We start from the raw sequence: 27,500 nt of genomic DNA, 5'->3' as shown, positions 1-27,500 counted from the left end.
GGGCCTTGGTGGAAGATTAGCACTCTGCTGAGCAGTCGCCTTGGGGGGGGGGGGGGGGTTCTGGCAGCGTCGGGGTGGGTGTGTGTGTGTGTGTGGAAATGAAGCATGGCAATAAGTAAGCAGGACCAGATCGATATCGCTCGATCGCTGATAGCCAGGAGTCCGCCACGCCACGGCAGGAGTCGGCCATGATCTACGGTGTGCTGTGCAGACTGCACCACTGACCTTCAGGCACAGCACGACTCGGGGACAAGAGCTCAGCCCGCCGCTACAAGAGTGCTTTCTAACATTCACTCCGCTACAAGAGTGCTTTCTAACATTCACTCCACTACAGGAGTGCTTTCTAACATTCACTCCACTACAAGAGTGCTTTCTAACATTCACTCCACTACAGGAGTGCTTTCTAACATTCACTCCACTACAGGAGTGCTTTCTAACATTCACTCCACTACAAGAGTGCTTTCTAACATTCACTCCGCTACAAGAGTGCTTTCTAACATTCACTTAGTTACAAGAGTGCTTTCTAACATTCACTCCACTACAAGAGTGCTTTCTAACATTCACTCCACTACAAGAGTGCTTTCTAACATTCACTCCACTACAAGAGTGCTTTCTAACATTCACTCCGCTACAAGAGTGCTTTCTAACATTCACTCCACTACAAGAGTGCTTTCTAACATTCACTCCACTACAAGAGTGTTTTCTAACATTCACTCCCCTACAAGAGTGCTTTCTAACATTCAAGAGTGCTTTCTAACATTCACTCCGCTTCAAGAGTGCTTTCTAACATTCACTCCGCTACAAGAGTGCTTTCTAACATTCACTCCATGAGATGTCTGGCCGTCGTCGTATGTGGGTTCCTTAACAGATTGGAATTGATACCCCAGTTCTTATTACAAAGATGCCACAAGCCAGTGTTTTATAGATAAAGAGTCCGCAATTCTAATCCGGTAACACTTTTTGTCAAATTCAGGTAATTGCTCCTCACTGCCCGACCTAACAGAGACACAGAAATACTCAACGGTAGTACCATGATGGTCTCCTGTTTGTGGGTACAATTCAGAGGAGAGAGCCCCATGATTGTTTCCTGTTTGTGGGTACAATTCAGAGGAGAGAGCCCCATGATTGTTTCCTGTTTGTGGGTACAATTCAGAGGAGAGAGCCCCATGATTGTCTCCTGTTTGTGGCTACAATTCAGAGGAGAGAGCCCCATGATTGTCTCCTGTTTGTGGCTACAATCCAGAGGAGAGAGCCCCATGATTGTCTCCTGTTTGTGGGTACAATTCAGAGGAGAGAGCCCCATGATTGTCTCCTGTTTGTGGGTACAATTCAGAGGAGAGCCCCATGATTGTCTCCTGTTTGTGGCTTCAATCCAGAGGAGAGAGGCTCTCTGCCCACCCCAGGCACTCGCTCTGCCTGGGCAGCCGGTGGATCTAGTCCTTCACGCACCGCTGAGCCATCCGACACACGGCGTCAGCCACACACACACACACACACACACACACTCACACACAGACGGCGTCAGCCACTCCACTGGGTGTGTGAGCGGCCCTGAATGTAGATATTAATCAGTATGTGTGTGTTAGACAGCTGTCGCCATGGCAGCTCCCACAGACGCTGTCGAATCTCACAGCTGATTCTGGACCGAGCTCTCTCTGTCCTCTCACCAAAGAAAGATGGTTTCTTCTATCACAAAGGAGTTTGCACCGAATCTGTCGCTTTGTCTAATGCTCAGCTGTTTCGAGCACACCGGCGACCTTGTCCAGGACACAGCTGCCAGACACCTCCTTTGCTTTTGACATGGTAAACAAACTCATCAAAACGAAGACAGGACAACCTTTGAGGCAGACTGTAGTATCGGCTCCTAACCAGCGACTCCTACCATCGCCACTGCCGTTGCTCACAGCGACGAGTCTCAGTTGTCTGTCAGCGTTAGGTGTACCCGACAACGGCATTCATCAGCCGACTGTGTGCTCCCCCCCTCCCCCACCCCCCCATTTTACAAAGGCGCCCATGGCCTACATTGGCAGACGTCGGCAAGCTGACGGGCCGACATTAATTTAGTCTGGGCTTTATTGCCGCCAGCAGATCGATCGCAGAGAGGGAGAGGCCTTAAGTCGAGGCTCTTAATTGTTCTCCCTTCTCCCACCCCAGGCCTGTTGATGTCTCGTCTGAAAGCTCTTTATTCTGAGCAGGGCACCCCAGGGAGCACTTCACACTCAAGGATGTTAGTTCACATGCATACAAACACACTTAACTAATATATAGACTCATAAAAACATTTTCATTATATTTCTATGTATAAATTATTACATATTCATGAACGTTCTGCAGTTCGTTATAAAAAGCCTCTATGATTTATTTGATTTTTTACAGAAGTTGTAGTGCAACCTGACAGTTGTTTTAAAGGACCAGATGTCTGCAGCCATAAAACAGCGTCTGGTTCAGTGGCAGTTCTCACCCTTGAGAGGTCCACGGGTGGAGTGGGCCCTCTTGAAACCCAACAGCCCTACAATGACTCCAACACAGTGTAATCTACCGCACATAAAACAATGTACAAATTAACTACAGGGATAGCCTGAGTTTCATTTATGTGAATACATTATAAACATTTATGATGATACCGCTTCAATAAAACTTGATCTACGTATCGAATGCTAATTAAACAATTAGATGACTATGCAGGATGTTCCAAAGCTGAGTAAACAAGGGCTTCAGCACAGTGTGCACAGATCCCACTCAAATACATATCTCTCAAAAAGATAGGCTTTGCCCGGGGATAAACTGATTATCTTTTAATCCGGCTCATATTTCTCATGTCCACGCTTTGAAATCCTTATTGCGTGTCTTCTGCATTGTGAGGCCTCAGGTAGGGGCCTGGTAATGCATTGAGACGGCACATTTGACTGGACTGGAGCCCAAAAGGAAGGACGCTTTGATGTAACGCAACATATTGTCTGTCTGATCTTCTCTTAGCTCCCGTTCAAAGGAGCTACTTCTCCCTGTTCCTGCCTACCTGTCATCTCATTGAGGAGTTCGCATCCTGACTGGAAGTCTCACGCTAGTGCGCCGCCGTCTCATATAAAAAAAAACTAAGTGCGGGGAAAAAAAAAAGGTAACACTTGCAAGAAGTGGGTGTTTTTTTTTGTGGTTGGAGTGTGGGGAGGGAGGAGGGTGTTTGTTGTTTTCCTTGAGAGCAGTGTACACACAGCCCAGACAACACACCTAACGTGCACGTCAACAGTAATCAGCTCGCATAAACACAGGCGCTCGTGCGATGAAGACAACAGAGCCGACTCGCTCGCTCACGCACTCGCTCTCTCGCTTGCTGCCGAGCATAATTGATGACGACAGGGACCCGGCAGGCTACGCGCGGCGTCGGAGGGTCGAGCCGAGCTCGCCACTCCCCACAAGCCCAACCTCTCTGCTTCTTTTGTGGGCAGAGTGGATAAAGTGCAAAAAAAAAAGGAAAGGAAAGAAAAGAAATCTGTCATGGAGGCCTTATGTGGTGCAGTGGCATGGTGAGGGAACACAGAGAGGGCATGGACACAAACACACACACACACACACACACACACAGGGAACACAGAGAGGGCATGGAGCTGGGGAAATAAACCTGCAGGAGCTCGTCCAGAGTGTCACCAGCTTGGTAAGAGACGGTGAAAACAAGGTTCTGAGTGCTCTGGCTGTCCTTGGGGGGTGTAATGGTGTATGGGAGCGGAGTGTCGGACACGAGGCTGTGGCGAGGCTTGAGATACACAGAACAGAGAGAGAGAGAGAGAGAGAGAGAGAGAGAGAGAGAGAGAGAGAGAGAGAGAGAGACAGCGACACACCCCGGGGACAAGTAGTAATAAAAAAGATGACTAACCTAACCCACCTGAGCTCGGCTCGCACGGATCGTCGTCCTCGTCGTCGCTGTCGCTCGGGCACTCTGCTGAAGCCACCAGCAGGTCGTCTGTCGTCTGCAACACACACAGAGGTGAGGATGTTAACACAACACACACAGAGGTGAGGATGTTAACACAACAGGCCAACACAACACACACACACACACACACAGAGGTGAGGATGTAACACAACAGGCCAACACAAACAAACTCATAACGCTGACGAGTTACATAAACTTTTCTGCCATTTTGGCCTGAAGGACGGACGTTTTTTTCTCATGTCCCTCTGTCTAATATCCTCACACATTCCATCCCTTCATGATCCCACACATACACACACACACACACACACACACACACACACACACACACACACACACACACACACACACACACACACACACACACACACACACACACACACACACACACACACATCCCACGCTTACCCTCTCAAGAGTGACATGGTGTTTTCAAATATACTTTGCTGCCTGAATATCTCACAGAAGCGAACACAAAGTTTCTTTTTTCTAACCAGAAGACATCAGCAACTCCTGTTAAATAAGGTTGTGTAAGTCCTCTGTACTCGAAATGTTCCTTGACTACTTCAGTCACCACTGGGATTATTCACGCTAGTAATGATGACTGAACGAGAGGCAGGGAGAGCATGTTTGCAGAGATATGGATACGTCAGCTGTAGCTTACTAATGTCAGGTTGTCTTTAAATAGACACTCCTTCCTCTCCTACGCCCGTGTCTGCTCCGTTACCCTGAGACAGAGGAGGAGCAGTGGCGGGGGGCAGACAGGAGAGCAGACAGGAGCGGAAAGGGGAGGAGAGGAGAGGAGAGGGGGAGTGGAGCGGAGCGGAGTGGAGAGGAGTAAAGGGTGAGTGGAGAGGAGAGGAGAGGAGAGGAGAGGAGAGGAGAGGAGAGGAGAGGAGAGGGGGAGCGGAGCGGAGAAGAGAGGAGTAGAGGGGGGGACCTCTTCTTCTACATCTGTGTACCCTAAAGCTTGAGGAAGTGGCGCGAATGTAAATGTGATTTGCTGTGCATGAGGCTGATATACAGTGGCGGCGGTGCAGATGGCGGAGCCAGTGGATCCTGGAGTGCCACATCCATCACTTTGCCCGTGTGATTTGTTTTTCCTGGCGGGAGATCCTGGCACTCGCTACTGACGGGCAGAGGTGCAGGAATCGATACACTGCCTTCCCTCCCCACACACACACACACTCACACACACACACAATCCCTCCAGCCTGGGTGCTCTTTTTACCTTTCTGTCTCTGTACACACTCACAAGCTTTCTCCCTCTCACAGAGGCACACACACACACACACACACACACACACACACACACACACACGCGCACACACGCACGCACACACGCACACACACACGCACACGTACACACACCTTATCTCTCCATCTCCCACTCTACTCTCTGACTCAAACAAACACAGACTCTGTTTGCACATTCTGTCTCATTTCCTCTCTCTCGCTCTTCTTCTTTCTCACACACACACACACTCACACACACACACACAAACACACACACACACACACACACACACACACACACACACACACACACACACACACACACACACACACACACACACACACACACACACACACACACACACACACACATAGACAGACAGGCCTGCACACCCACACGACTATACACACACTCCCTTTGTTGTTCTCTTGATCACACACTCTCTCTCTCTCTCTCTCTCACACACACATGCGTACACACACTTCTCTCTCTCTCTCTGTTTCATGTGTCTTCTCCTTCATGCCTCTCGGGCCTGGAGTGCAGTGGAGATGGATGGAGATCTGCCTGTCAGCAGCACACCTCTCTCCCCTCGGTCTCTGGCTGTGGATTCTGCACAGGTGTGAATACAGCAGCGGTCCTCCAGCAGACTCAAAGTCATCTGCGGTGACTAGGACAATGATTACAGCTGTGGACCTAGGGCTTGTGGGGATGTATGTCATGGTTCAGTGTGCTGTTATTGGCTTATTAAGAGGTGACCTCATGATTCAGTGTGCTGTTATTGGCTTGTTAAGAGGTGACCTCATTTTACTCATTTAGTGCTTAGCGCACAGGCAAAAAACACAATTACATCCTTACTCAGTATTCTTCAGCAGTATTCTACAGCTTATCTGTGAAACAACAGTATTCTACAGCTCAGTAGCACAGGGCAATGGCCAGTCTGAGAGGAGCGCTGTTGCTATGGGTCAGTTCTGTGATGTGGTTCTGGTCTGCACACTGGGTCAGTTCTGTGATGTGGTTCTGGTCTGCACACTGGGTCAGTTCTGTAATGTGGATCTGGTCTGCACAGCATCCCATAATATTCTCATTCATGACACAGCCCCATTCTGTCTTAGAGCTGACAATCTTATATACAGGCAAGATGCCATGACAGAAACCCTACTCAAAGAAGAAGGCAAAAAAGTCTCACACAAACACAGTGTACATAGTCAAATAAACACACACACTCACACACACACACACACACACACACACACACACACACACACACACACACACACACACACACACACACACACACACACACACACACACACACACACACACACACACACACACACACACAAACACACACACAAACACACACATAAACACACAGACCCGGAAATGCGACGCAGTAAGTTTCAGTGCAAACTAGCTAACTGGAGCCTCCGTTGGAGTTCATTAATCTGCCAGTGTTTCTTAAAGTGCTGAAGCAGAGGCCTTGGGCAGGGAAGGCCTCATTACTCTGCCTGCTCTTCCCAGAGTGCCAAAGCAAAGGTAGAGGAACAGCTCATTAATCTGGTCTGGCTCAGAGCAATGCAACAGGCATTCTCCGACGGAGAGATCAGCTAGATGGGGGCGCCTACCGAAGCAAAGACCTTACACCCACACGCACGCACGTACGCATACGCACACGCACACGCACACGCACACGCACACGCACACACACACGCACACACACACACACACACACAAACTGCTCGGCAAATAAAACCAAGTTCAGGCTAGAGTGAAAGGTAGATCATTTTATGTCTTAAAAGCAACCAGCTCATTCCAAATGGTGGGTAAGTCGTGGCAGACCATAAAGAGGCTATGCAAAATGCATACTAGCCCGAGGCTTCACTTCATGGAACACAGCCGTGTAAACAACTGCTGGCAAAGACAACACAAAGGCTGGTATTTTTGAATGCTAGCTAATTGGTATTTCAAATCAATCTCTCAAATCCCTTAATGCACAGAAGCACACAGAGAGCGGGGGCTAAATCTTTCCAGACCATATTTCTCTGACAAGAGAATTCAATTTGGCCGGAGGAATTGAACGATGCTGACCTTGACGAATGACTGAGTCATTTGCGATCGCTCCTGACCGCTAAATAAAAAAGCCTTCTGGACTCGGAATGGGTGCACGAGGTCAGTCAGCAAAACCCCTGTCACATTTTACCCCTTTGATCTGTTGAGACTGGCAATCCTTCGCTCTTAATCTCAACTAACTCTGCCCCCCCCCCCCCCCCCCCAACCACGAGTTCTTCCTCCTCTGGCCCCTGTGTCAGCAGTCCGGTTCGAGTCCCAAGCCTCCATCTGCAGCATGTAATGGCTGCCTCAGTCCTGTGTGCTCCTCCCCTGCATGCCGTGGAGGCTACCCTAAGCACTTAGCCACTGCTCTTGTCTGTGGCCTTTTTGTCAGCGTACGAGGAGATCGAAGGAGATACTTGGAGGTAGCTAGTGACTAGGTCAGCCGGTCGGTAGTTAGAACATATTGTTATTTTTTTAACACCTTAAATATTATAAATTAAACGCAAAAAAGGGGGGGGGGGACCCGGGCTGAACAGTCCGGCGGCTCAACAGTCTCACACACCGTCCTGTCTCACACACCTTCATGTGTGATGACCTGTCTGAGTCCAAGAGGAGCACTGTATTTTTTTTATTTATTCTTCTCTTTTTTTCTCCTGTTTCTTTCTTTTTATACTTCCTCTGGTCTCTGTTGTTTGAAGTGCTGCATGGAGATGATGAATGCTCTCTGGCACATGGAAATGTCTCTTTGGAAATAGGCTGAAAGTCAGCAGGACGTGTAAGGCATCGCACAGCTCCAGGGACTCTATCCAAAGTCAGCTTCCCCTGGACGGCATAGTCTGTTCAGAATGGTTTAGTGTTTGCTTAAGGATTTGATTTAACCTACGCTGCTGCTATGTAGCGGTGACCAGTGCAACTTAACCTTTTATGAAAAACACTGTGGAAATATGCCCCCAGTTATCTACAGGTCACAGATGTTTGGGGAAAGAGTCAAATACCGCATGAACTTGACTGCGCTGAGCTAGGCCCCTTGCCCTTGACCTTCTAAGGCTGTGGGTACCATTGCATTGTGGGAAGACCGTGACCTGAGGAGACTCCGGCCCCTGCAGGGTCTGTGCAGGGCCAAAGAATGGATTTCTTGGATTCCATAGATCTACACATTCAACGTCACAAAACAGGATGTACAATTACCCTTGTTCTTACTTACTCCATTCATACTTTTGGATTTACCAGAGGATATTTCAGCCCCAGACGCCCGACGTAAAGAATTTGACACAATCAAAAGTAAAAATGCATATAGCAAACACAGCTTTGTAGACTGTGCCTTGTTGATGGGTTACGACACCCGAAGTAGCAGCAGTTGTGATTCTTTGTTTAAACTGATAACTGTAGACTAGAGCCTGAGGGCACCGCTGCCAAGACCCTGTGCTCCGCATGTTGCCATAGAAACTCACTCAACTCACTGCCAGCCAGAAGCAAGAGAACTTTTGGGCGTTGATCAAGAGACTGCAGGGCCACAGCAGTCTGCACAAGCTGGATATTAAAAGTCAACATTCAGGTTCTTGCTGCGGAAGAGATGTGCTGTGGAGAGGTCTGTCGCTATGTTTGCCTGGTGGTCTAGTGATGATCATTTGAGTCATATGAGGGACTGGGGAGTCCACACACACACACGCACACACACACACACACACACACACACACACACACACACACACACACACACACACACACACACACACACACACACACACACACACACACTCATATTAGGGACTGAGGAGTCTAATCCCCTATTCTGAGGCCGTGTGGCCTTCCCTGTTAGCCAATAGACCAACTTTAAGCACACATTTTCCATGGCAATTCCCATGGAATCTGGGACTGGCTAACAGCCTTTTAAGTACACTTTAAATGAGATATCTGTTGACAGGCATGACATCCCTGTTACAATACTGATGATATCTTAATATGACTAACGCATCTGATCTCTGCACAGTCCTCTCAACGCGTAAAGAAATAGCAAGTCTCATGTCTACTCCAGCATCTAGCTGCACTGGGCTGAAGGCAATGGATCATTTAGACTGCCAAGCACAATGGACTGCTGAATAATGCCCGAGACAGCGAATCCTCCATACTGTACACCATCAGGCTGTTTGCGTGCGTGTGTGTGTGTGTGTGTGTGTGTGTGTGTGTGTGTGTGTGTGTGTGTGTGTGTGTGTGTGTGTGTGTGTGTGTGTGTGTACACCATGAGGCTGTTTGGCTACGTACTGGTAATGGATTCTATAAGTCTCAGCAACACTGTGCATAGCAACCCACCACGCTGTTTCTATTATGTTTCTCTATTATGTTTTCACAACTGTTTCTGCCCCCCAGTGTCACACAGAGTGCATCTGATATATGCTCTTTCCTAATTGGTCTTTCCAATTATTTGCCAACAAGGAGACAGTGCTCTACGCTAGAACTATTCCATTTCACTTTGTAATTAAAGAAGTTTGGCATGTCGAGTGAGTTCTTCTAGAAACATCTGAAATTAAATATACACAGTATATATATATATATATACGCATATATAGGAGATGAAAAGGTCAACTAAGACAGTTTGGTATTGCCGTACTTTTCCATCTGATGGGTGAGAGAGGGCTTTTTTCCTTTATTTAAAGCCAAGCAGCTGTTGCCAGACCTGGGGCTCAGTATTAGCGAGAGAGAGAGAGAGAGAGAGAGAGAGAGAGAGAGAGAGAGAGAGAGAGAGAGAGGGAGAGAGAGAGAGGGAGTGAGAGAGGGAGAGAGGGAGAGAGAGAGAGGGAGTGAGAGAGGGAGAGAGAGCGAGAGAGAGAGAGGGAGAGAGAGAGAGGTAGGGAGAGAGAGAGAGAAAGAGAGAGGGAGAGAGAGGGAGAGAGAGGGAGAGGAAGAGAGAGGAAGAGAGAGAGAGAGGGAGAGAGACAGAGAGAGGGAGGGAGAGGGAGAGAGAGAGAGGGAGTGAGAGAGAGGAAGAGAGAGAGAGAGGGAGAGAGACAGAGAGAGGGAGGGAGAGGGAGAGGGAGAGAGAGAGAGAGAGAGGAAGAGAGTACAGTCTGGAGCCTCGGCCTCCCTCCCCAGACACTGCTCCTGCTCCCCACTGCCATACGTCTTCCGGCAGGCTACTGTCACTGCGCACAACACCCTCTAACGAGGCACAGAGGAGCCAGACTCCTCACACCCCTGCCTCAGCTGGGCACTGCAGCAGAAGGAGAGCAGACACACACACACACACACACACACATACACACACACACACAGACACATACACACACACACACACACACACACACAGACACACAGACACACAGACACACACACCCACACACACAGACACACACAGACACACACAGACACACACACACACACACACACACAGACACACACACACACACACACACATACCATTGCCCTGCCCATCCCAACAGGGTGCTGATCTTTTGTCTGTTTCCTAGTGAGCATTCATGAATATCTCGTACTTCAAATACTTTTCTGCCATTTCCAGTCTATCCTGAATAGAAACCGTTTGTTGATTAGTACAAACAAGACTCGTTTTTCATCGTTAGGGGTGTTTGCAAACGCGTCTCGCGTCCCATGACAGTCTCTTAATGAATTTCTCACGGCAGCAAGTAGCTACTGCGCGAGGAAGGAGGGAAGAGAAAAAGCATCTTAAAAATCCCTCATTATTTACAAATTCCACTCCAAATAATGTTTGTGTCCCACTATTATCTGTTGTGTGCTCTGCCTGGGAATGATTACCATTTTATAGATTAACTCAGCCTGCCAGGGAGGCCAGGCACAACGACAGGCTGCTCAAATTGAGATGAGACGCTGAGTGAAATTAAATAAATATATCAGAGAGGGGAAACTTTCCTTCCTGAACACACAGACTATTTTTTGAAGTGTATGTGTATTTGAGTGTGTAGGTCTGTGAGTGTGTGTGTGTGTGTGTTTGTGGGGGTGGTAGTGTTCTCTGTCCCTGCAGCGTTTCTATACTCACACACACACACACACACACACACACACACACACACAACACATTTCACCATGGAGCAGTAACAATAGAGGCCTGGAGGGGTCTGCCTTCATGGTGTGTGTATATGTGTGTGTGTGTGTGTGTGTGTGTGTGTGTGTGTATGTGTGTGTGTATATGTGTGTGTGTGTGTGTGTGTGTGTGTGGTGTGTGTGTGTGTGTGTGTGTGTGTGTGTGTAAGAGAGAGAGACAGTTACAAAGAGACTAGGTGGGAGAGGGAAGAAAGAGAAAGAAAGAGAGACTGGAGAGAGAGAGGAGAGGGGAGGAGGGAGAGAGGAAGAGAGAGGGAGAGAGACTGGAGGGGAGAGGAGAGGAGAGGAGAGGAGAGGAGAGGAGAGGGGAGGAGGGAGAGAGGAGAGGAGAGGAGAGGGGAGGAGGGAGAGAGGAGAGGAGAGGAGAGGAGAGGAGAGGAGAGGAGGGAGAGAGGAAGGACGACACAGTGACATTGGGAGAAGAGTGAGAGAGAGACAAGGCGCTGGAGAGAGGGGGTGAGGGCTGTGTTAATTAGGAGATTTAGGCAGCAGTCTTCACACACACCCCTCATTACAGCCCCTTCTCAGGGACAGGCCACCAGGAGACGACTCCTCTTTTCTGCGCCTCCTTCAAGGCCACCAGGAGACGACTCCTCTTCTCTGCACCTCCTTCAAGGCCACCAGGAGACGACTCCTCTTTTCTGCGCCTCCTTCAAGGCTCGGCTTTGCCAACATGTTTTGCCCGCTCCCGCCGAGACTCAACTTTCACTCTAGCATTGATCATGTTCAAGACATTTTTTAAACTATCTTTACTCTCTCTCTCTCTCTCTCTCTCTCTCTCTCTCTCTCTCCTCACCTGTTTAAAGGGGGAAGCTGAACTCTTCCATTGATTTTGTCTACAAGTATAGCCAAGGTGATCTGACTTCAGTTTGAACCAAGTAAATCAAATTCAGCCATATCCTTCGATCATGATGTTCAAAGCCTTATTCTTCTCTTGAATTTAACATCTGCACGTGTGTGTGTGTGTGTGTGCGTGAGTGAGAGAAACAGAGAATGTGTGTGAAAGTATGTGTGTGTGTGTGTTCCTGATCCTGACAGAAACAGAAACCGTCACCTCCGCTTAATTGCTATTTTTCCATCTGCATTCCTATTGAATTTATATTTTTTTCTATGACAACCCTGGGACACATGTTTAACTCAATATGTTACAGTCACGAAGCAGCCATGGAGTTGCTAATAAACTCAACTGTCATCCACTCAGAAAAAATAAAACCTACACACAGTAAGAAATGTGCGCCTAAAGTCAAAATAAAAAGTGTGAAGAATTGATGCTGAAATATCAATGAATATATGATTGGATGATCCCCATCTGTTCATGATATACTCAGATAGAAGGATTCCTCTCTGTCGCCTCACACAGTGCAATGCAGATTGATTGTGTGAAAAAATGTACTGCCTGTAAGAGTGTAAGTGTACTGACTGTAAGTGTGTAAGTGTACTGACTAAAAGTGAGAACTGCAATGCAGAATGTTTCTCTCCACACTGTATGGGTAGGCTACTGAAAAAAAAAAAAAAAAGCTACTCTCACTCTGCTCTGTGTAATGTTCTCATGTATAGATGTTCATGTTCTCCTGTTCTACTGTATAGATGTTCATGTTCTCCTGTTCTACTGTATAGATGCTCCTGTTCTACTGTATAGATGCTCCTGTTCTACTGTATAGATGCTCCTGTTCTACTGTATAGATGCTCCTGTTCTACTGTATAGATGATCCTGTTCTACTGTATAGATGCTCCTGTTCTACTGTATAGATGCTCCTGTTCTACTGTATAGATGCTCCTGTTCTCCTGTTGTACTGTATAGATGTTACTGTTCTCCTGTTCTACTGTATAGATGCTCCTGTTCTACTGTATACCCTGTAAGCAAAATGACGTCCCCTAGACGTCCCGTAATGGTCTCTCTGAACGTTCTAAAAACGTAAATGTGTATGGTTCCCGTGACAACTTTAAGACGTTTTGCACGACGTTCCAAGACCGTCCCGAGGACGTTGCGGTGACAACTGGGAAACGTTTTCTATAGGTCCTGGGAACGTTATGCAGGACGTTGCAAGCACCTCCCGAGGGCATTGTGGTTACGTCTGGGGAACGTGTTTCTATAGGTCCTGGGGACGTTCTGCAGGAAGTTGCAAGAACGTCCTGAGGGCATTGTGGTGACATCTACAAAACCTATTTTAGACGTCCTGGGTACGTTATTCAAGGATGCACCGCGGACGTAGCAGGCACGACCGTTTTTGCTGAGCTAAATGAAGAAAAAAAAAAAATAATAGATCGTGGAGCCGTCATTTTGCTTACAGTGCGCACACACACACAAGTTCATTTATATTACACATTTCATATGATATGCATAGACACAGACACACACGATTACAAACTTGATTGCGGGCATGGGAATTGAACCGTAAACCTCCCTATTACTAAACGAGATCGCTACCTACTGTCCTAACACTGTCTGATTACTATAGTGCCACTTTAACAGGTTTATCACAGTGTGAGACAGCCAACAAACTTAGTCTTTTTTCCGAGGGTTTGAGGAAAAGCATATTGTAGCAATCTCAGTCACTACGCATTGAGGGTTTTCCGTAATGATTCCTTTTTTAATTAACATCCATGGCACATCACGGACGTGCGGGCAGGGAGGCAGAATAACTAGCCAAACTAAGAATGATGAAATAAAATAAATATGAATGCTTCTGTACTGATCTGTGCTATAAATGTAATGTCTGCATGATTCCAATACAATGCATACATAGGAAGGTGACCAAGTGTCTAGCTTTAACATATTGAGCTTTCCACAGGCCTTCAAAGATAGTGCAACAGAACGAAGAGCTCACCGGTCAAATTGTCTGATTGGAATTTCTTTAAAAATCCCGTCTCGCAAACACAATTTTGACAACAATCCTAATATTACGTAAGGCCTATAAAGCAAACGTGCACTGCCCTTATTATGTTTAAAAGGAACAGGCTAATCTGCCGTTAGAAAGTTAATTAACAACACGCATATGCTGCATTTTAAAGCGCAAACCCTCGGTTTCAAACGAGGAGCGAACTGAGTGAGAAGGATCCAACATGGCCAAGCAGACTAGCCTTAAAAGCTTTTTTTCAGAGGCCAAAAACATCTGATGAGGGTAAACCTTCTGACGAGGATGAACCTGTAATACCTGCAGTGTTGCGCGTTTCCTTTTATTACCGTGCGTGAGCGCGCGGAAGAGCCGAGAGCGGTATTGCAGACAGAGATTTTGAAAAATTATAGCACTCGCCTCATATTGAAAATTGGAGCTGTGAACGTAGTTCAAAATTATGAATTATCAACAATGAACTGAGCAAGTTCATGTAGAAAGTGAACTTTCCAAACACTGAATACCTGAAGCCCTAGATGTTCGAACAGCATCACCAAAGAAAAAGCTGAAATGTCGGGCGTTTATGTCGTTATGGAGTGACAAGTTCTCTTGGCTCAGGTGCGAGGTAATTGATAGTCACAGTAAAATGTGCAAAGGATTCACAAGAGGGTCGAATAATTTAAGAATCTCTGCTCTCATTGAACAGAGCAATGACCATGTTGCGGCGCTCATTTTAACGCCACAGCAGGTTTTGCTTAAAGGCCACTTATTGACGCGCATCAGACATAAATGTTTTTGTTTCCCATTGTAAACTTAGGAAAATAAACATGTTGCATTCTAAACTACCTGATTATGTTATTATTTAAGCTATGCAGGCCGTCAGTTTTCTTCAATGGGCTAATTTAGAAGCAGAAATAGGCTAGATATTTGGCCGGCTTATCATTAAAATGTCGGGCAAATGAAAATAATTTTTCTCTAGCGGAACTTCTGGTTCAGAGAGGACCATCAGAGGACCAAATAAGAACGGTCCCTAAAAGTCCGTTTTAAGGCTCATGCGAACGTCACGCAGAGGACCTGCAGGTAAAGGTTACGGGACGTTTTTAAATGACGTCCTGGGGATGTGTGCTGAGTTACCAAATTATAACGTTCCTTAATAGTCCGTTTTAAGGCTCATGCGAACGTCACGCAGAGGACCTGCAGGTAAAGGTTACGGGACGTTTTTAAATGACGTCCTGGGGATGTGTGCTGAGTTACCAAATTATAACGTTCCTTAATAGTCCGTTTTAAGGCTCATGCGAACGTCACGCAGAGGACCTGCAGGTAAAGGTTACGGGACGTTTTTAAATGACGTCCTGGGGTCGTGTGCTGAGTGACCAAATTATAACGTTCCTTAATAGTCCGTTTTAAGGCTCATGCGAACGTCACGCAGAGGACCTGCAGGTAAAGGTTACGGGACGTTTTTAAATGACGTCCTGGGGACGTGTGCTGAGTGACCAAATTATAACGTTCCTTAATAGTCCGTTTTAAGGCTCATGCGAACGTCACGCAGAGGACCTACAGGTAAAGGTTACGGGACGTTTTTAAATGACGTCCTGGGGACGTGTGCTAAGTGACCAAATTATAACGTTCCTTAATAGTCCGTTTTAAGGCTCATGCGAACGTCACGCAGAGGACCTGCAGGTAAAGGTTATGGGGACGTTTTTAAATGACGTCCTGGGGACGTGTGCTGAGTGACCAAATTATAACGTTCCTTAATAGTCCGTTTTAAGGCTCATGCGAACGTTACGCAGAGGACCTGCAGGTAAAGGTTATGGGGACGTTTTTAAATGACGTCCTGGGGAGGTGTGCTGACAGACCAATTTATAAGGTTCCCTAAAAGTCCGATTTAAGACTCATGCGAACGTCACAGAAGGACCAAACGTAGACTTGCTACGAACGTCAAAAACGTTCTGGTAACGTCCTCTAGCGAACGTTGTGGCGGGGACCAATTGGGGACGATTGGGGACCTTGCGAATGTCCTGTTAACGTCCTGGGGACGTTCCCTGTTTGCGGGGTAGATGCTCCTGTTCTACTGTATAGATGCTCCTGTTCTACTGTATAGATGCTCCTGTTCTACTGTATAGATGCTCCTGTTCTCCTGTTGTACTGTATAGATGCTCCTGTTCTACTGTATAGATGCTCCTGTTCTACTGTATAGATGCTCCTGTTCTACTGTATAGATGTTCCTGTTCTACTGTATAGATGCTCCTGTTCTACTGTATAGATGATCCTGTTCTACTGTATAGATGATCCTGTTCTCCTGTATAGATGCTCCTGTTCTACTGTATAGATGCTCCTGTTCTACTGTATAGATGCTCCTGTTCTACTGTATAGATGCTCCTGTTCTCCTGTATAGATGCTCCTGTTCTACTGTATAGATGCTCCTGTTCTCCTGTATAGATGCTCCTGTTCTACTGTATAGATGCTCCTGTTCTACTGTATAGATGCTCCTGTTCTCCTGTATAGATGCTCCTGTTCTACTGTATAGATGCTCCTGCTGTACTGTATAGATGCTGGGCTCAGAGGGTGTTGTAAGCCTATGATCTTCCTGCTGTACAAATACCTCCTGAGCATGCTGAACACACACACACACACACACACACACACACACATACAAACACACACTCTGTCTGTCTCTGTCTCTCGCTCTCTCTCTCTCACACACACACTCTGTCTCTCTTTTTCTCTCTCTCTATCTCTCTCTCTCTCTCACACACTCTCTCACACACACACACACACACACACACACACACACACACACACACATTCACACACACACACACACACACACACACACACACACACACACACACACACACACTTGCATACACACATACTGTACATGCACACACACAAACACAAAAGGCATAAAGAAAAGCATGCATACACAAGTGCACATACTGACAAACACATGTAAGCACGTACAGTAACACTCATACTTGACATCTGAAAAAGCACAGATGCACACACTCACACACACACACACACACACGCACACTTGTTTACCACACACTCTTTTCTTTTCTAATGCATAACCCAGAGCTGAATGAAAAGCGTCTCTCTGACACGTCCCCCATCACATCTGTCTATCCATAACTCACAACACTGGTACTGCACTCTGTCTCTGCCTCTGTCTCTCCGTCCATACATATTCCATACACTCTGTCTCTCTCTCTCCATCCATATATATTCCATACACTCTGTCTCTCTCTCCCATCCATATATATTCCATAAACTCTGCCTCTCTCTCTCTCCATCCATATACAGTATATTCTGTACACAAACACAATAGGCCCGCCATATGAACCCTCTTTGTCCTTCCCTCCCTCTCCTTTTTCACATTTCTCATAAATGAAATCCCTCTGCACTCAAGAGCCTCCCCCCTCCCCTCCATCTCCCTCCATCACCACCCTGAATATAACACCTTCACTGTGCCGTGATATGGGAGTTATCTGAAATCGAATCTAAAGGTGGGGGCCGTCTTCTCAATGGCTTCTGAATCTGAACCAATCTGGGCTGATTGTAGGGGGGCTACCCGTAAGTGAGATGACCCACTGGGGCGGCTGGGAAGGGGTGGGGGGGCATGAATGTGTGATACCCCAATCCACCCCCTCAATATGAGATGGGAGTGTGGGCCTCCCGTTGGGGCCCCTCAAGTGCAGAACAGAACAGAACAGAACATTAGCACGGGGTCAAGAGAGCATAGTATGGAAGCACCTCAGTACAGAGCCAACATGGAGGAGGTTTCTTTGGGGGGGGGGGGGGGGGTCCTCCAAGTAGAGAGAGAGCATGGACATGGCAAAGGACTAGAATGGACATTGGACAAGAATGGAGAGGAATTTACCCACAACAACCACGGACATACAGTATATACTGTGTTCTGTAGTACTTAAGTTATGTGTAGTACTTAGTGTGTTCCTATGTTTTTATGTTATGTAGTAGTACTTACTTATTGTGTGTGTATGTTTGTGTTTTTATGTTTTTATGTTTACTGTATGCACCTATGCACCAGCACAAATTTCAGGTAGGCGCATACCTACGTGACAATAAATCTGTTTCTGATTCTGATTCTGATTCTGGACACAGATGGTGGACTGTGTGTGTGTGTGTGTGTGTGTGTGTGTGTGTGTGTGTGTGTGTGTGTGTGTGGTGTGTGTCTGTATGTGTCTGTCACTGAAACCATGTGTTATTCTGGTCAGCACGCGCACTATGCTTTGTGAAATAGGTACCACTGACTCGTTTTCAGGATTAATCACTGATAGTCAACTGGCATCATGTCACGGGTTTTCTTTTTTTTCTTTGAAAGAATTTCATTAAAAATGTGCAAAGGCAAATGCTGTGGACAAACCTGAAAAAATGAGGATGAAATTGTCTAGAGGAAATTATCTTGTCTGTAGTTCAGTGTCAAATCATTTTAGGACATGATTAATGGAGGGGTTTAAAATGAAGCAAGAAAGAAAAAAGAAAGGCAGAAAATTAGAATTTCAGTAGCATCAGCCAAAAAGTTTGAAGTGTGAGGGGATAAAAAAAAATATGAGAGAGTATAAAAATAAAAGTGTGAGAGCATGTGTGTGAGAAAGGAAAAATGGAGAAAGGGGGAAAGAGAGAGGGAGTGAGAGAGAGAGAGATAGATGAAGTAGAGAACGAGAGGAAGAGAGAGAGATGTAGTAGAGGAAAAGAGGACGAGAGGAAGAGAGAAAGAGAGAGAGATGTAGTAGAGGACAAGAGGAAGAGAGGAAGAGAGAGAGATGTAGTAGAGGAAAAGAGGACGAGAGGAAGAGAGGAAGAGAGAGATATGTAGTAGAGGACAAGTGGAAGAGGGGAAGAGAGGAAGAGAGAGATATGTAGTAAAGGACAAGAGGAAGAGAGGAAGAGAGAGAGATGTAGAAAAGGACAAGAGGAAGAGAGGAAGAGAGAGAGATGTAGTAGAGGACGACAGGAAGAGAAACAGTGATGCTAAGCTTGCCCACAAATCATAGACTGCCTGACTTTGCCTCCATGTTGACATGCGGTCCCAGTCCCTGATGGGGTGACAGTGGCACATCCGTCATCCTAATATACATGTGGGCCAGGCTCAGGATTAATGGATGCTGGCATGTTTCTTGAGCTCAACCTCTGCCTAAAAAACATGACAGAGAAGGGGGGGGGGGCACATCGCTCCACCCCTTGCTTGCCCCTGTAACACTATCAGTCTTTGCTCTCTCTCTCTCTGTCTCTCTCGTAGCGTGCCTTCTACTTGCTCCGCAGGCGTGGGTAATAATGTGCCCATGGGCTGGCGAGCCACACACATTCCTAATCAGCCGTGGTTTTCATCGGCGAAAGTATGTCAATGACAAAAAGGATGTTATTGAGGAAGCTGTGCCACGAGAGATGATGGTGATTATGAGGGAGTCCATTTTCCATTTGAATGTCGTGATCAAGTGTGTGTGTGTGTGTGTGTGTGTGTGTCAGTGTGTGTGTGTGTGTGTGTGTGTGTGTGTGTCTCTCAGGGACAGTATTTTCAGGGCTCCAGGTCGGCGCCTGGAGGGCCATCATGTTCTGTTCTGTAAAAAATCAATTAACAAAAATCGAGCTTTAAAATGTTTCGGATAGCAGCACAGGAAGAATTCTGTTCATTCTGAATTCATTTGAACTTATTCTTTTTTTTTCATTCGGAAATATGAGATAATGCCATACACTGTTTCAACAGTCTGCTCTCCTCTGTCTGTGAAAAAGAGAGAGACTGAATGCAAAGATCCGGAGACCTCTCCTAACCTCGGAGATGAGACGCGGTGACAAGAGAGGGTGTGTGCTGTGAGCAGGGGCGAGGACGAAGATTAATGGGGTGTGTGTGCATCGGAGGAGACTTCAGTGACTCCTGCACTGATCTGCGGAGCCTGGGACTGACTCAGACGCTGACAGGAGGAGAAGAAGAGAGATGAGGGAGGGTGGGCGAGGAAATAGAAGAAAAAAACACATCTGTGATCACATGACCCACCCAGAGTGATGATGAGCTCTTACTGAGTGAGGGAGAGGGCTAGCACCGCTGCAGCAGTCGAAGGGTGTGTGAGTGTGTGTGTGTGTGTGTGTGTGTGTACGTGTGTGTGTGTGTGTGTGTGTGTGTATGTGTGTGTGTGTGTGTGTATGTATGTGTGTGTGTGCAGATTGAGAGCTGGGTGGTGAAAGAAAGAGCCCAGCTGTATCACGGTGGAGGACATATTTCAGCTTTTATTTCTTCTTCTCATCACACAAGCCAGGATACACACACACACACACACACACACACACACACACACACAATCTGACAGAATGAGGAACCTGCCAGGCGACGAGTCTTATTACACTCCTCCCTTGGAGTCGAATCTCGTGGCGGAGCTGATATTTGAAATGGCGCCATGTAACAAAATCATGTTCACGCTTCAAATTGGAACATGGCGTAATTGCAGGGAATGAAAAACTACATTTGAGAAAAAACTTTTTTTCCCCCTCATTTCTGTCTGCCACACGGGAGACAATTTGGGCGGCTGATCACTAATCACACCCAGGGAGCCGGACCACACAATGAATTATTGATGTGATGGGCATAATGAAAGATGGCTGCCGCAGTCAGGGCGCCATTACGGCAAGGGGGGGGGGGGGGGGGAGTAGGGGTTCCCAGCGCCCAAACAAACAAACACCAACAGGATTAATTAGAGAAAATAAAGATGGGAAAGGATGGAGGAGAGAAACAGTGAGAGAGAGAGAGAGAGAGAGGGAATGGAGAGAGAGAGGGGGGTGGGGGGGTGGGAGATAACAATTGTTTTGCACCAAGGACTGCATAATGAGGCTGGGGAAGAAGAAGAACTCATGCGCTGCGTTTAAACAATGGAAAGAGCAGCGATATTGCAAAAGCAAACCCAGAAGAGTGCAGGTTGTAGGGGAGGTATAAAACTAAAGAATATAAACCCTGAGCGAATTGAAAAATGAAAATATTGCCAGTTCTTCTGTTTCACTCTAATGAAAGTCCATCGTCTATCTGAACTTATGCAAAGGCCTTAAAAGAACTACTTCAGTAGCTACCACCCAGCTCCAGATAAGACTGATAAGTCCTATATAGTAATATTTATATTGCAGACATAGTTTGATAAAAAAAACAAGGCAAAGGTACTCTAAAGTGCTTTGAATTGCAAGCACTTCGCACTGTGAAATGGCGTACCAAGGCTTTTTCTGTTTCTAGAACTGTCCCTTTAAGTAGAAAAACATGCAAACTCTATACCAAATGAAGCCTATTTGTTGCTAGAACTTCAGACTAAACACACTAGAAAGTGAACTTCAGTTGATTGGGGGACTAAAAAAGCTAATCCCATATCAATCAACTCAAAGTCAAGATGTGGTGTGTTGCAGACATAAAAAGACTTCAGTTGACTGCTGTTCCCAGAACAGGGAGGTGTTGTGTAGAACAGGGAGGTGTTGTGTAGAACAGGTAGGTGTTGTGTAGAACAGGTAGGTGTTCTGTAGAACAGGGAGGTGTTGTGTAGAACAGGGAGGTGTTCTGTAGAACAGGGAGGTGTTGTGTAGAACAGGTAGGTGTTCTGTAGAACAGGTAGGTGTTCTGTAGAACAGGGAGGTGTTGTGTAGAACAGGGAGGTGTTCTGTATAACAGGGAGGTGTTGTGTAGAACAGGGAGGTGTTCTGTATAACAGGGAGGTGTTGTGTAGAACAGGGAGGTGTTCTGTAGAACAGGGAGGTGTTCTGTAGAACAAGTAAGTGCTTTTTAGAACATGAAGGTGTTCTGTAGAACAGGAAAGTGCTCTGTATGTCTGTATTTAACTGAAGGACATTTGAGTAGAATGCATCCACATATATAAAGACCTGAGGGGCCAGCCCAGGTTTGTTTACCTGTATGTATCCGTTCTGTATGTTTGTTTACCTGTATGTATCCGTACTGTATGTTTGTTTATCTGGACAGTATGTTTGTTTACCTGTATGTATCCGTACTGTATGTTTGTTTACCTGTATGTATCCGTACTGTATGTTTGTTCACCTGTATGTATCCGTACTGTATGTTTGTTCACCTGTATGTATCCGTTCTGTATGTTTGTTTACCTGTATGTATCCGTACTGTATGTTTGTTTACCTGTATGTATCCGTTCTGTATGTTTGTTTACCTGTATGTATCCGTTCTGTATGTTTGTTTACCTGTATGTATCCGTACTGTATGTTTGTTTACCTGTATGTATCCGTACTGTATGTTTGTTTACCTGTATGTATCCGTACTGTATGTTTGTTTACCTGTATGTATCTGGACAGTATGTTTGTTTACCTGTATGTATCCGTTCTGTATGTTTGTTTACCTGTATGTATCTGGACAGTATGTTTGTTTACCTGTATGTATCCGTACTGTATGTTTGTTTACCTGTATGTATCTGGACAGTATGTTTGTTTACCTGTATGTATCCGTACTGTATGTTTGTTTACCTGTATGTATCTGGACAGTATGTTTGTTTACCTGTATGTATCTGGACAGTATGTTTGTTTACCTGTATGTATCCGTACTGTATGTTTGTTTACCTGTATGTATCCGTTCTGTATGTTTGTTTACCTGTATGTATCTGGACTGTATGTTTGTTTACCTGTATGTATCCGTTCTGTATGTTTGTTTACCTGTATGCCTCTCACATTCATGCATGCCCTGTAAGTGCCTGACAGTCAGAAGCCTATTTGTTTTCCATTTCCAAATAAACAAGATGTCAACAATGCCCTCTTTTCTTGAACAAGCTCCGGGGGAAAACAATGTTCTTCTGCTGACCATATGGCTGCAGCCTGTAGGGGAACCCAAGCATAAAAGGAATGTTTTGTGCGCAATAAAAGAGAAAAAAGGACAGAAAGCCTCAGAACATAACAAACCAGCTGACAGTAAACATGAGAGTGAAATGTGCTTACTCCTCCACAACCCAACAGCATCCACACAACTCCCCATACACACACACACACACACACACACACACTCCTCCACAACCCAACAGCATCCACACCACTCCCCATACACACACACACACACTCCTCCACAACCCAACAGCATCCACACCACTCCCCATACACACACACACACACTCCTCCACAACCCAACAGCATCCACACCACTCCCCATACACACACACACACACACACACACACACACACACACACACACACACACACTCCTCCACAACCCAACAACATCCACACCACTCCCCATACACACACACACACACACACACACACACACACACACTCCTCCACAACCCAACAGCATCCACACCACTCCCCATACACACACACAGACACACACACACACACACACACTCCTCCACAACCCAACAGCATCCACACCACTCCCCATACACACACACACACACACACACACACACACTCCTCCACAACCCAACAGCATCCACACCACTCCCCATTTCCCTATGTTTAACCCTAATGAGCACATCTCTCTTTCTTCTCCTCTGTTTCATGTACAGTATATGTACACACCACACACCACCACATGCACACACACACACACACACAACCACATGCACACACACACACACACACACACACTGCAAAGACAATGCCATCCTCATTCCTTTCCAAGCATTGACCAACCCAGCTGATGAAAACCCATCGACCCCTCCTGCTGTCTCAGAGTTGGCTAATCGCTTTAGGATAACGACCAACATAATGACAACATAATTTAACACTTTGAAAGAATCCAGCTGTCAACATATTGATCCAATGAATTGAGCAAAACTGAATGTGCCAAAAAATTTCAAATACTTCCCCAGGTAAAATACTGAAATGTGGAATATTTGACCAACTGCTGCGTGCCAAAATGGAGTCCTTTCGGTGTACCCCGCTATCAAGCTGCCAAAAGTCTTTCCTGGTGACAGCGGTAAAATGATGGCGCTCTGTCTCCACTGCATCAATACGTGGAGATGCTCCATATCCCTCGCTTGTCCACGGAGCTCACCTGTCTCCCCATCCATCCACTGCCACTCGGACACGCCCCCTCAGCGCCTCTAGGAGGGCAGCACAAATCAAGACGTACTGGTACTGGTGTGTGTGTGTGTGTGTGTGTGTGTGTGTGTGAGCAAGCACAGACATACTGGTACTGGTGTGTGTGTGTGTGTGTGTGTGTGTGTGTGTGTGAGTCTGTGTGTGTGTGTTTGTGTTTGTGTGTGTGTGTATGTGTGTGTGTGTGTATGGGTGCGTGTGTGTGTGTGTGTATGAGACTCTTTGTGTGTGATTGTGTGTGTGTGTGTGTGTATGTGAGTCTGTCTGTGTGTGTGTGTGTGTGTGTGTGTGTATGTCTGTCTGTGTGTGTGTGTGTGTGTGTGTGTGTGTTTTTCCACACAGCTGTGAAGGGCAGGTTTAATCATTAGGCCCAGAAGGGGACGGGGTGATGGATACGCCCTGTCGCCCGCCTTGGCCACCTCGGACTCGGGGCCACCGCAGGTCTCTGACATCACTTCCCCCATCATCCATCAGTGTGTGAGTGCCTCCGCCCCCGCTGCCCCCACACACCCCAGGCCTCCGCCCCGCTGCTCCAGGTGGTGCCACCCAGCTAGGGCTAGCCCAGGGAGGGGTGTCCTCCATGTGGACGGAGCATGGACACGGTGAAGGACAGGAACGGTCCTGTCCCTAATTCACCCACAACGCACGTGGACCTACATCGATGGAGTAAGGCTGTCTTTCACTGAAATGCATTATTCTATGCTCTGTGTTATTCAATATTCTGGATGTCCTGATATTTATATTGATACTGGATACTGATCATGTCCTGATATTAATATTGATACTGGATACTGATCACATCCTTTTTATCAAATGATTTTATGAAAGACACTGAAGGCCTGACTTATTTTATCCAAGTAACATGCAATAATTGTTATTGTAAAAGATTAAATATCCCCACAAAATCATCTTAGTAACTAATAATATAATGCCCTTTTTTAATATATAATCTCAGGCATTTCTCAGATGAACACCCATGGCTGTCAGTCTAACATTGTTGTGCGTGGGCGAAATGAGAAATTACAAATTGGTTGTTTTGATTGGATGAGTTTCTCTTTCTTCTGGCAGCCAGCTTTTTCTCAGGCTTCCATTAATAGGAATTCCTTGTCACCGAGCAAGCCGAGTGGAACAGTCTCCCGTCCCTGCCAAAGAGCCGGGGCTAGTCTCATAGCGAGGGCGGGAACCACGCTTCTCCGCCGACAAACTTTTTTAATCATTTCTGCCATTCTCAGCGCTCGCTAATTGTGAAGGAGACAGAAACATCTGTCGCTCGACTTCGGTGGTTTCTGGGGAGACGCACAAAGAAGGCAGACCCAACAGATTTGCCGTAGGTGGCTGGGAGAGCGAACGACACGCATGCACTCATCTGACACCGCTAGCTAGTCCATATTCCCAGGGTTGTATAATGCATGGAGATGGATGTTCTAATCCATATGCCATTTACATAATTATGTACCAAACTCTCAAAGGTGAGCGGAATCGAAGGGGCACATATCTCCAGACCGAGTATGCTGATTATGAACTATAATATATATATATCTGTGCGTTATCTGTGGTGAATTGATGTATAAGGCTTTAGAATGTAAACACATTTGAAATTAATTCATTTCAGTATTTCCTGATCCAACTATTGATTTAGATGGACACATTTGCCAAGCCTGCATAAATGCATGTTAACAACTCAACGATGTGCGTATAAAAGGACAAAGCCTCAAACAAATGCAGAACATTTAGTGTGTCTTCAACAGTCCACCCATGGACAAATGTGGATTATGCATTTTGGTTTGGTGCAGTAGAGCTCAGGGTGCTGCAAGGGGCCACGGAAGAGGTATACGCTTCAGACACACACACACACACACACACACACACACACACACACACACACACACACACACACACACACACACACACACACACAGGGCCACGGCAGAGGTATACGCTTCAGAGACCGACATCAAGGTTTCAGCCGCGAACGGATCCAAGGTCACAAGGTTCAGCCAAACAGATGATATTGATTTTTGTCACAAAATGGATTTTTCTTCCCTCTCACTCTCCAAAGAAAGCTGAAAAAAATATCTAGGCAGCCCCAGCAAACATAAACATGTTTCAACGTATATTGAACTTTTACATCTAAACATCATATCACTCAACATTTTTTTTCTCTTCTATTTACCATTTTACATATCAACCTCCTCATGTAAATAAGGCTCACAGGCTTGTGATGTAACATATGTCAGATTGTTGACGTGCAAATGATGCCTGTTATGTAATGCTTCCTGTAATAAGCAGCGAAGCAGCACTGTATTATTTAGACCTCAGAAGCAGGGGTCTTAAGAGCACGGAGAATAAATCTATTGTGCGCCCAATCATGGCGACTGGCAGATGAGAGCTTATAAATAACACATCTCTGAAAAAAGATATCAGATGAGGCCGGCTGAGATCTGCCGATGATGAATGCATACTCATCAAACAGACGCAACTTCTGGCATCTAAGTATCAGGCATTTATCCTGATATCCATCCTCATTTGTGCCACAGATCTGTGCAGAATGAGCAACGGTTTCCTCATGGAGAGATAGTAATACTCTCCATGAGGAAACCGTTGTTCATTCTGTACAGCGTTCATTCGGGATGCTGCAGGTCAGATGCTGCAGGTCAGGCATTGATTTCTACTGCCACCACACAATCACAACATCCGAGGCACAATTTCAACCAACAGCAGAGTCTAAAAGCACACCACACAAAAGATATCTTTATGCTTTATCTTAATGCAGACATTTCTCTTTAAAGGAGACACAAAGGCATGTGTAAATGCAACCCAACATCTGAGAAGTATCTTTGCTCATTGTCTCATGGACCCATTGAAGGAGTGTATGACACACACTCTCTCTCTCTCACAGACACACACACACACAGACACACACACACACACACACACACACACACACACACACACACACACACACACACACACACACACACACACACACACACACACACACACACACACACACACACACACACACACACACACACACACACACACAGTTACACCTGACACATCCATTCATAACAACTGATGCAACTACCAGCTCAACTACCAGCTTTTTCCTGCTGCCTCAATTACTTCTCATCCTTTCTGTCTTTTTTCACTGTCATTACCCTCTTTCTATTATCATCTTCTCTTTTCTCTCCTTATATGCTACTTTCATTAAGCCTGCAGAATACAAAACTGAAATGACAACAGCGACTGATAAACGTATCCATGGTAACAGGTGAACTTACATGAAATCTCATGTTGAAATTCAACACCAGAGACCATGTGCATGGGTTCA

At 46.1% G+C, this 27,500-nt stretch overlaps 1 protein-coding gene across 11 annotated transcripts in view; it reads right to left on the bottom strand.

The window, feature by feature from the left end:
• Window positions 1–27,500, bottom strand: part of LOC308372952 (neurexin-1a-like) — a gene marked incomplete at both ends in the record, with an annotated part of 317,493 nt that overhangs the window by 11,681 nt on the left and 278,312 nt on the right. For 9 of the 11 annotated variants that reach the window (XM_080848317.1, XM_080848320.1, XM_080848322.1 and 6 more), the window contains one exon: window positions 3,869–3,962. In XM_080848317.1, coding sequence (XP_080704443.1) covers window positions 3,869–3,962 — 94 coding nt within the window. The remainder of the gene's footprint in view (window positions 1–3,868; window positions 3,963–27,500) is intronic. The other 2 variants (XM_080848316.1, XM_080848315.1) reach the window with 1 other exon arrangement.

The sequence above is a fragment of the Sprattus sprattus genome (assembly GCF_963457725.1).
Source record: "Sprattus sprattus genome assembly, chromosome: 12".
Classification (NCBI taxonomy): Eukaryota; Metazoa; Chordata; class Actinopteri; order Clupeiformes; family Clupeidae; genus Sprattus; species Sprattus sprattus.
This window is presented reverse-complemented; position numbering and strand designations above follow the sequence as displayed.